This window comes from Sabethes cyaneus, chromosome 2 (assembly GCF_943734655.1).
Source record: "Sabethes cyaneus chromosome 2, idSabCyanKW18_F2, whole genome shotgun sequence".
NCBI classification, from domain to species: domain Eukaryota; kingdom Metazoa; phylum Arthropoda; class Insecta; order Diptera; family Culicidae; genus Sabethes; species Sabethes cyaneus.
In genome coordinates this window covers 69,497,498-69,509,525 of record NC_071354.1, presented here as the reverse complement: position 1 = coordinate 69,509,525, position 12,028 = coordinate 69,497,498, and the positions used below count along the sequence as shown (strand labels likewise).

General features: G+C 44.8%; 1 protein-coding gene across 1 annotated transcript; it reads left to right on the top strand.

Moving 5' to 3' along the window:
• Window positions 1-10,894: 10,894 nt before the first annotated feature.
• LOC128735546 (prostatic spermine-binding protein-like) lies at window positions 10,895-11,810 on the top strand. Its single transcript, XM_053830028.1, is given in 3 exon segments — window positions 10,895-10,915; window positions 10,977-11,244; window positions 11,749-11,810. Coding segments are annotated over 3 exon segments (351 nt in total).
• The last annotated feature ends 218 nt before the right edge of the window (window positions 11,811-12,028 follow it).

Genomic DNA, 12,028 nt, shown 5'->3' with positions numbered 1-12,028 from the left:
TCGTCGCAGCACGGATGGTGCCCCGAAGCATGAGCAGGCTTTGTTTCAGGTCCTTCGCTAGGGTGCTGCGGCCTGCCACAAACTCGATAATGGCATCGAGCTGATGAGACGCCGCTACCACTCTCGGTAGCATGTCTCTCTTTCCTTCCACTGCTTTTATTAGCGACGGGCCATTCATCGCTGCGTCCGGCGTAGATGCAGTTGGAGCGACAGGTATGCCGCTTCCCTTTCCGCTTACGCTGGCGCTTCTGCTCGTATCCATCGGCGGAGATCGCTGGATACCACCTCTTGCGAACGGATTATCTAGTCCGTCCGCGCTCACTGAAGTAAAGTTTTTTTGATTTTGATTATTCATATAGAATCCCACGAGTTGAGGGGAAAGAAGAGTCCGCCGCATCAGAGCCCCTCATGATGCGGTAAGGGCTGATTACTGTGGAGGGCGCTCTGGTACTCCACAGGCTCCGTTTGAGGCTGGGTATTTATAGAACCCCCCCCCACCATTCATCCCTCGGCACGGGTCGCATGACACCTTGGATTAGGGGTTTATCCATTCTTGTTTTTACTTTTAGCCATGGATAACAGCTATTCAACCATCCTCCTTTTAGGGGCTTTGGACCCTCTGCTCAGGTTCTCAGTATTTTCAGGTTCATCGAACATGCTTCTACCGAGATCCGTCATTTGCAGGCGGAGTTAATTTTGCGCATTAAATACGCTTTATTAGCATGTATATCGGTACGTAATGCTTTTTATATACATGTAAAAATGCTAACTGGGAAGCATTTTTAATCATTGGACGTACTAAGGAACAATATAGTGACTTCAGACAGTGAGGATCACCGAACACCTTTAGCGATGAAACCAAGGCGTCGATAAGCTTCCGATATTACCATTGTGCGATGGAAGTTAAACGTGAGCTGGGCATCAAGCAGTACTCCAAGGTTGTTGATTGACTCTACTGAGTACATACTCATCTATCAGATAGCTCAAATTGACTGGACTGGCGATGCGGTGCTAAATCATTATTGATTTGATGATATTAGATTGATTTGTGCTAAATCAATCTAACTCCAAGGAGCGAAATAATATCGCTGGAAAAAATACAAACACGAAGATCAGTATAGATTACAATTTCATTTGTGCTTTTTGTTTCACGTAGGATATACAGTTAGACGTGGAATCCATAAGGTTCGTGCTTATGAATACCGTTCCGAGCGTTCCGACGGTCTACGCTTTTGGAAACAGAAAACATGAATGGTTGGTTCCAGATCGTCGAAGATTGTACAATGTACATGCTCGAACGATTCATTGAATATTAAGCATAATAGCTCTCACACCATTGTACAACAAACAAAGGCTAGAGCTGGAATATCACCAGATCCAGGATAACATAAACGTTTCAGTTTCTTAGCAGAAGATAGAATCATTTACGGAGCTATTTTGAAAGTACTCTTGTTCACTAAATCAAATTTAGGTGGACTAGATTGAAGGTTCAGTTTGGTCTATCTACAAGGAGACCAACAATACGATAGCAACTATCGAGGTATTGATTCTACGTACGAAGTGCTCTACAGTATCTTGTCTAGACCCCCCAGTGGTCCTCAGCTTCTTATCCAGCAATTCCTATTCCAGCCTCCTCGTCTTACCAATCAGGATACGTACCTTAGTGGCATTGGGCCATTGGGTAACCAATGAAAATTAGAGTTGTATGCGGACAGGAAAGGAAGCATTCATGTGAATGCTGAGTGTAAATCCTCCGCTTGAAAATGACGAATCTCTGTAGAGACATGTCCGAAGAAACTGGATATTACAGAGAATCAGGGCAGAGAGTCCAAAAAAGTAAAACCATGAGTATAAATACGCTAAAGAACATGACCCTTCTTTATTGACAGACTTCGTAGCCGGTTATTAGAGCGCAGAACAATTACGAGGCAAGTGCAACAATCCTACTGACTCTATAGCAGCACCAGCCAGCCGAGATTCGAACATACGACTTCTGGCTTGTTAGGACAGCACCATACCCCAAGGCTAACTGGGAAGCGGGTCAAAAGCCTTTGAAAAGAGGATGATTGTAATTGTAAACAGTTACCCATAGCTATTACGTAAAGAGTTGGATGGATAAACTCCTAAGCCAAGTTACCAAGTATGTCAAGGGATAAATGGTGGAGAGGGGGGAGGGAGAGTTTCAATAAAAACCCCGTGGCAAACGGAGCCTGTGGAGTACCAGGGTGCCCTCCACAGCAATTAGTGGAGATCCGTAAGAACAACTTCCCGATCCGGCGATGCATCCAGACTATGGACACCAACGGGGATGTCTCGTGTTGTGCTCAAGTGACTCTCCAATGCCCAAAAAATGCGGCACAAACTACGTCTCAGTGAGGGGCTTACGTAGGAGAAGGCCATGAAACTGACTCTTCGTTCTGCCAATTAGGACCCGCGACCTCTCGAGCAGAGTAAGTGGCCACGGTGGTCCTAAGCCTCTTGTCCAGCAACTCCTATCCCTAGCTCCTTGTGGTATCAGTCGGGATACGTACCTTAATGGAAATCAGGTAACCGGTGCAAACTAAGGTCGTATGCGGATATTGTTATTGTTATTTATTTATTAAATTGATCCGACTGGAGTGTCTTAATGAATATGGCTGGGAAAAGCCACCTTGAAAATCATGGATGACAATTTTCAAGCCGGCACAAAAACCCAGCATCTTTTTGACATAAATAATACATAGATATAACTTACTCACTACAAACAATTCACATTACAGGCAACAGATAACGAAAAATCAAAAATTGAAGTTGTGTGCAGCACTGTTGTATGATGAAGCAAGGCGACGGATAGGTTCCTGTTGGCCATAGTTTGTGCGATGAGTATTTAACCATAGCAAACGTTGATGGCGTTGTGGGCGCAGAGGGCAGTGTAGTTGTAGCATTGAGAGGATGTTTGGACAGTCATAGCTACCAGTTAAAATTTTGTGAGCCGTTTGAGCCATTATTTCCTTTCGTCGTTGTTCAAGTGTAGTAATACCAAGCAGGAGGCAGAGATTAGCGTATGGTGGCATATTGTCAGGGTCTCTCCATGGCAGTGTACGGCATATCCTACGAACAAACTGTTTTTGCACGCGCTCGATGCGTTTTACCCAGTTGTCGTAATACGGGTCCCACACAGCGCAAGCTGTCTCCAAAATTGAACGCACCAAAGAGCAATAGAGGATGCGTAGAGTCGCAGGGTCCTCGAATTCCTTACCGACTCTCAGGATTAAACCAAGTTGTCGATTTGCTTTGTTTACGATCATTGAATAGTGTTGCCTAAACGTTAGTTGTGTGTCCAGCACAACTACGAGATCAGAGATCACATCACAGCGTTCAACCGCTATCCCATTAATACGATAGTCAAACATTAAGGGCTGTTTTTTACGATGGAAGCTGATTGCAGTACACTTCGCAATACTCAAACTCATGTAGTTGCGGCAGCACCAGTCAGAAAACAAATTGATCAGCATCTGAAGTCTAGTGCAGTCGTCATAAGAAGTAATAAGCTGATAAATTTTGGTGTCATCCGCATACAATAGTCGTGTGCCGGGTGGTAATAGTTTTGTAATATCGTTAATAAATAGCGAAAACAGTAAGGGTCCCAAAATACTGCCTTGGGGAACTCCAGAATTGTTAGTAAACCAGCTAGACTGGGATAAGCCCAGCTTTACAGCAATTTTCCGGTTGCGTAGATACGATTCTAACCAAGCTACCAACGCAACAGAGACGCCTAGTTTATTAAATTTAGCACAAAGTATTCCATGATCCACACGGTCAAATGCAGCCTTCAGGTCGGTGTAGATAGTGTCAACCTGAAGGCATCGGTCCATACCACGTAAGCAAATATATTATTTGCTATTATTATTTGTTATTTATTGTTTACATTCATCGGACAAATGGTCTACATGAACACTTACGAACTAAGAGATAAAGCTAGGGGTTTACATAAAAATTGTCAAACGGTCACGAAAAACACTAGCGCTAACATTAAAATCAAACAAATAATAGTACCGGTTAAATAAAAAACACATTGATCTGATCGGCTCATTCTATGCGTAGTCTGTTCTGTGTTGTTGTAGTCTCATGTCGGAGATGGCGTGGCTGTCGTGGCTTGCCGACGAAGGTCCTCCTTTGAATGTTTCGCCGCTTTTCAAGGGTGTCCATTCCCAGTAGGCGGCATATTGCTCCGTAGGAGGGTAGCTCATCTGGGTTTCGCCATGGAAGTAATCTCAAGGCGTGTTTTATGAACCGTGACTGGTTTTTTTCGATTTTAGCTGTCCAAACACTACGAAACGGGCTCCATACAATGGCTGCTGTTTCCAATACTGATCGAACCAGGCTGAAGTACAAGGCGCGCAAGCAGTACGGGTCACGGAACTCAGTTGAGACGCAAAGAATAAACTCAATATTTCCTCGAGATTTGGAAATGATGTGACTGTAATGCTCCCGAAAGTTCAATTCAGAGTCTAGCATAACCCCAAGGTCACGTACTACGTTTATTCTATCAACGTGTTCGTTTCCCATCATACACGTCCATTGAATTGGATGCGTTTTCCTTGTAAAAGTAACTACTGAGTATTTCGCTACGCTAATCACCAAAGTCGTCAACTTTGTCAAGGACTCCTTGTAACAATTGACAGTCAGTAGAGGTTTTGATTACCCAGAAAATTTTGAGGTCGTCGGCATACAGTAGTTTGCAACCTTCCAGTAAGCATTTGCATACGTTGTTGAAAAATATGATAAATAGTAATGGCCCTAAATTACTGCCTTGTGGGACCCCTGAACGATTATGGAATTCTCCTGATTCCGTTGAGCCCAGTTTTACACACAGTTGATGATCAGTCAGGTACGACTTGAACCAGTTGATAAGGTTTGTTAATAGAAGAAGGCACTCATGCGAATGCTAAGTCTTAACTCTCCGCCTACAAATGACAGATCTCTGTAGTCGCATGTCTGAACGATTTTGATACTAGCTGGTTCTCGGTAGCGGAGCGGAGTCCTCTAAACGGAGGATGGACGCAATAGCTGTTATTCATGACTATTACGTAAAGACTTGAATGGATAAACCCCTGAGACACGTGCCGAGGAATCAATGGTGAGGGTTTAAAAAATTCCCCACCGCAAACGGAGCCTATGGAGTACTAGGGCGCCCTCCACAGTAATTTTGCCTTGCTGCATTGAGCCGGTCACTGATGCAGTGGACCATCTTTTCTCGTGCCATTCGTGGGATTTACATGATGCATCCCAATAACAAACGGGCTCCTGCAGCCTCTCTCTCTGATGAAAAAAATGTAGTGAAAGAGGATATAATGAATATAGCAGACGTTTAGTCCTGTTTATCGTCTATCCTCAACACGCCGACTGGTTGCGAGTCGACAGACGAATCGGATCTGAACCTAAGAATGACATTCCGTGGAAACATAATCTAACAAGAGCCCACAAAACGAAAATAAAGAGTCTGCTTGCCTCTGGGCGTCCTGCAAAGGTCTCTGTGTCAGGTAAAGACTACAGGGAACGATGCTGCCTAGCAGCAGAAAAACCGATCCTCGAAATCTATGCCCCAAGAGGGACTGGGACAGGATGTGCAAGAGCAAACTACTTATCCCGCGCGCTCGTGGGTGTGAGACTAGAGTGGAGGCTTCTGGTGAATCCCCCAAACTTTCCATGCGAGAGCCCTGTAGCCGCAAGGTTACCGAGTCTATCTTGACAAGCGAGTAGTTGTGGGTTCGAATCTTAGTAGAATCAGGCCATTCGATGTTAAGTAACTTTAGCATAGGTTTATTTCAGGTTCTTCCACATCCTTCCTACTTAGTTCTGCATTTACTAACAATGAAGCCTCTTGCCAGGGCAAGTTATAAGAGTGTTATTGCTTAAGGTGCGAATGAGGCCCCTTGTCCAAGGGCATATTACTAGTCTCCGCACTTCCTGGCCCAACAGCTGGATTGGTTGAAAAGTAGTAAAAAGCGTAGAAGGACTACTGGTGTCTCCTACAGAAAGGTCGTAGGTCAGATCAGTGTTAGGATCGTCGGTTAGCTGAAATCGTTTTGATTTCAGATAACGACTACCAGCAATGAAGTCCTGCATTGCATTGCGGAAGCGGATTTTTCAGTTATACGGTCAAAGTTCAGGGTCTGCCTGTTCAAAAACGGCTACTGTGTTGACCAGGAGACAGTAGGATGGCTGAAAACTATGAACGACTACGGAGATTATGAACCACTAACCAATGTCTGTATATCTACGAGAGTTGCGCAGGTCCGCAACGTTACCCGTAAGGGAGGGTAGGCGTTTATTCAACAGGGATTGGGATTGGGAGGTTTGCAGGGCATCCCTCATCAAATACGACGCAGAGCTTTATAAGCTCAAAAGGAAGTTCAGATTCAAGTTTTGCGAGAGCATTCAAACTATGCTTGAACCAGCGCGACTCCAATAAGCTGAAAACCATAACAACGGCCTAGGATAATTGAACAAAGAGGTAGTCTATCCTCGATTTAACCGCTGGACGCGGCGTTGATGTGCAGCAGTAAGGTCCGGACGGTATCTTACCAATCTTTTTACAAAAAATGGACGAGATTATCAACTACCGTCGAGCCAGCTTTACATTGAGACGTATGCCGGCAAGCTGGTTGAAAGCCAAGGTGATGTTCATACCTAAGGCAGGTAAAAGCGATAAAACCATGTCCAAAGCCTTCATACCAATTAGATTGACATCAACGCTTCTCAAGTTGATGAGAATAATCACCGCTAATCACATTCATAATAAATTCTTCAAGAACTCCCGCTTGCATGACAATCAAAATGCTTGCCAGCGCGGTAAATCTACGGAAACTGCACTTCATTGCCTCGAGACGCTGATTGAAAAGTCCCCGACCAAGATGCAAAACCCCGATAATGGCGTTCTTGATTTCTTATTGCCTTTACCTACACACAGAATACTTGCTTCATGTCGTCGGGTATAAATATCTTTGTGCCGCCAGTGACGTTGACGATGCTGTAATTCAAGAAACGGCCTTTTACCCTCCCCCCTCCCTGACAGCATACGACCATAGTGACAGGGTGAGTAACCCTGTTAGATCTTCACAAAGGTCATTCGTGTCCTGGCTGGTACCACAAGGAAGCGGATGAATACAGCTGGTCGAAACTCGCATGAGACATTGGTTGTATTATGGATTTTTTTATAATCGTTCAAAACCATTTTTTTCAGTCTGTATATTTCGTATATTAGTAATGCTACTATTACTATTGAACAAAATATAAAATTAAAGCTTGAAATCGAATAGTGTTCATAAACGGAAAAATATGCATGAAAATGAGGGAATCACGTAACTCTAATATATTGGGTCAGTCAGAACAAACCTTAACTGACACCAATAATGACCCGATTTTCCTTTCGGGATTTTTTCTTCCACAGAAACACCGTAGCTATTTTGTTGATTAATTCGTTAAGGATGAAAATGAATTCCGGTGAGCACAGCGGGAGCACTTTTTGCTACAAGACGGCAGTCCAGCTCCGGTGTCGGCGATGATGGGTAGCGAAACGATTCTAAAGTAGCAATCTAAGTCCCGCAAACCTGCACCCGACCGTCGTCAACCGTCGCGTCCTTCGGGGGGGTGAAAAGCGAGCATTCTTGAAATAGCAAAAATCATAAATTAATTATCCTCTGACAGCTTTTAATTAAAAAGTGAAACCATTTCTTCGGTTGTTTCCGCGCGCTGTTCTAGTTCGTACGTGTCGGACGAGCACACGCACGCGGAAGCAAGTTCTACTGTTGATTGTTGCAACCAAACCAAAGCAATCATCTCTAACCAAGAACTTCAGAGCCGAGCCAAAAGGTTTGTTCTAAGAAATCTTTGATGTGTACTTTTCTGTTAAAATAAACAGATAATCAAAAATCACTAGTTCAGATATTATCTGTTGAATAATTTCTATTAGAGCTTATTAGAGCTTTCTATTAGAGCTTCTTCTGCTCGCCAAGGTACAATTTCCTTTCAGCAGGTGTTCCGGTAGGGGTGATGACTAAAGCTCTAATTTAATCATTGCTGGCCCATTCCGCGTTAATATAACACCGTTAATAAGCAGAGTAAATCCGAATCCTTCTAGGTAAATTGGAATCAGCATTCACGCCAGGGGAGCTACTGTGCAAAAGGCCACATCTATTAGTCCGGCTAAGAAAGTTCGTTAAACCGTTTGTAGTGGGGTGTAGTGGAGAAGTGGGTGGCTGGCGGCGTTGGCGATGATAACGGCCTCACGATGATAAATTGAAACATTATGCCGCCGTAAAATGGGTCACTTCGGTAATGGAGGCTAATGAGTCCATTATTTCTGTTATTAGTTCAGCTGTTAAGGTAAAGCCTATGGAAAGCAAATTTTGTTTAGTTTTGTTTTGTGCAGGTGTATTATAAAGATTTTTTCAAGCCTATATTGATATATCATATCCTCTAGCAAAAAGTAGATAAATTGATAGCTAGAAGGTTTTGTTGACTTCGAAAAATTCGCTTCATTAATTCAACTAACATATTTCATCTGACTTATTGTACTATTTATCAAATCGTCTACACCCTCCAAACGGAATGATTTCCCTCTGATCATTTTTTCTATCCCTCCGCCTGCATCCGCCTAATATATGATACAATCGAAGAAAAAGCATAGCTAAATTGCCATGAGCAAACATTTGCCCTAGTTGATTGCAGGCTGTCTAACTGAAATTTGCAGATAACGCAACAATAAAACTAATGTTTGCTTCGGATATGTGAGCATCATGTTCAAATGAGATTGGCCCGAGCAAATCCATAAAAAAGGCGACAAGCAAGTGAGCATGAAAGATGGATTAGTTCCAATCCAACAGACAACGAGCGACTAGCGGAGGCGATGGACGACGTTGCTGGCGGAAACTGATTTCAACGACAATCTTCCGGTATGACTGAAATCCTTGCAACGCGGCAGCGTTGCTATACCGCGCAACGGGATGAGTCAAGTGTACGTTGTTGGTTCCATCCACCCATCCATCGCATCCATCGTCAAGGGCAGGGCGCGGGGTGTCAAAATGTAGCAACATCACTTCAAACTGCCTTAACATTCGTCAACGTCAGTTTTATTAGCTTTGTGATATGGGAAGTTTTTTTATGTGACTGCTGTTGTTCAGTGATATTTATTTTGTATTTGCAATGCACAGGACGAATTGGATGCGTGTTGTATGATCGAATGCGTTTCATCTTTTGGTGCTTTCGTAGTTGAAAAGCAAAGGGCCACTAGCAGGGTGGGATTCCACAAAAATTGGTGACCATTGAAAACAAAGAAATACAAATTCATGCTTAGTAGCACAGAACGTGTTGATTTCACTTGATCATGTACGTTTCATATCAGAAAACTTAATTTGTTTTACGTTCTACGGAAAAGCCTATAAACAAAATTTTTCAAAATTTACTCGGTTGTGGCCTACAACTTTCCAATTCCTTGAACACCGTGTACTCTCCATCAGATGTAGCTCCACCTGGTCGAACCATCTTGCTCACTGCACCCTTGGTCGTGTTGTTCCTACCGGATTTGAAGGAAACACGGTTTTTCCATTGTTGTAATTGTTCGGCATTCTTGCAACTTGCCTTGTCCATTGTAGCTGTCCAGCTTTTTTCACCTGTCGAATACTGAGTTTGCTGTGCGACTTTATGGTTCATCCTCTGCCTCCATACTTTGTTCACTTGTATACCGCCGAAGATCGTTTTTAGCACTCGTCTCTCGAAAACCCGCCCAGTTAGCATCGGGGTACGATGTTGGCGTAACAAGCCAGTCGTCGTATGTTCGAATTCCGACTGGGCGGTGCCGCTATAGAGTCAATATGATTAGCCCTGTACTCTTATAACCGGCTGCGTAGTCTGTCGATAAAGAAGGGTCAAGTTCTTTAGGACGTACATTTTGTACGGGGGCTTAGCCTATTCGACCGTAAATGGTTGTGAAGCCCATAGTAAGTGCAACTTACCCTAATAATGCGTCTTTTATCTTACGACTGGTGTCATTGTCCACCATTCACAGTGAACCAAGGTAAAAAATATCTTGAAATAATCGCCATCGAGCGTTTCAATTCTGTCTACGCGACGTCGGTTGGCCTCGGCTCCGGTTCTGAATTTTGGTATTTTTCTTACTTCTCAGGTTTGCCCCGATGGAGCTGTATGAGACCTAATCTGCTCGAGTTGATCTTCAACGATATTCCGATTGTAGAACGGAAACCCCAGTTAACATTATTAGCGTTCGTCACCGTTGAATTATATGTAATGTATATGGCGGCAGCAAAAGCCGATTTTTAGGAATCACCACAAGATTTAAACTGGAAAGCAATCAGATCTACAATATGCATGTGATATTACGACTGATCTGAGTGACCTATGTGTAATTAAAAAAAATATTCATAAGTCCGCCATCCCTCAAACCAGCCCGCGGGCCGCATGAACCATCACAAAGGGCCGCATGCGGCCCGCGGGCGCTGTTTAGCCATCACTGTATTATACGCTGGCGAGTCGCCAGTGGCGACGAAGACGACGACAATGAAACCGACGCGACGACAACAAAGAAAAAGACGACGACGACGACGACGAAGAAAACGATGACGACGACGAGGAAGAAGAAGACGATGACGACAACGATGAAGAAGACGACGACGACGATGACGATGGAGACAACAACGAAGAAGACGACGCGAGGACAACGATGCGACGACGGCGATGCGACGATGACGACAACGAAGAAGATGACGATGGCGCGACAATGAAAAAATTGCCGATGACGACGACGACGAAGACGATGACAATGACGATGATGATGAAGATGAAAACGACAAGGACGACGACAATGACGAAAATGAAGATTAGGATGAAGACAAAGATGACGAATACGACGATGGCGGTAATAACGATGATTGCGACGACAACGAAGAAAACGACACGACGATGACGAAAACGAAGAGGACGAAAACGAAGAGGACCACGGCGACGACAACGATGACGACAACATTGACAACAAAAAAGATGACGATGTCGACGACAGCGAAGAAGACGACAATGGCGACGACAATGACGACGACAACGAAGAAGACAACGATGACGACGACGATGTCGACGAGGACAACGATGACGACGACGTTGACGACGATGATGACGACGATGACGGCGAGGAAGAGGACGATGGCGATAATAATGATGATGGCGACGACAACGAAAAAGACGACGACAACGGCAACAGAGCGGACGATGCTGACGACGACGATAATGATGACGACGAGAACGACGACGAGGACGACGACGAGGACGACGACGAGGACGACGACGAGGACGACGACGAGGACGACGACGAGGACGACGACGAGGACGAGGACGACGATGAGGACGAGGACGAGGACGACGACGAAGATGACGACGAGCACGATGGTGATAATAACGATGATGGCGACGACAACCAAAAAGACGACATTGCAATGTCGACGCCGCGATGACGACGATCACGACGACGACGCTCACGACGACGATGACGACGACGCGGCGACGACGACAATGAAGAAGACGACGTCGAGGACGATGGGGGTAATGACGATGATGACAAAGATGACGACGAAGACGACGGCATGGAAGGACGAAGAAAACGCCGATGACGAGGACAGTGATGACGACGACAACGAAGAGGACGATGACGACGACGACAACGAAGAAGGCGGTGATGACGACGACAATGGCGACGACAACGAAGAAGACAACGATGACGACGACGATGTCGACGAGGACGACAACGAGGACGACAACGATGACGACGACGTTGACGACGATGATGACGACGATGACGACGAGGAAGAGGACGATGGCGATAATAATGATGATGGCGACGACAACGGAAAAGACGACGACAACGGCAACAGAGAGGACGATGATGACGACGACGGTGATGATGACGACGACCAGGACGACGATAAGGATGACGACGAGGACGATGGCGTTAATAACGATGATGGCGACGACAACGAAGAAG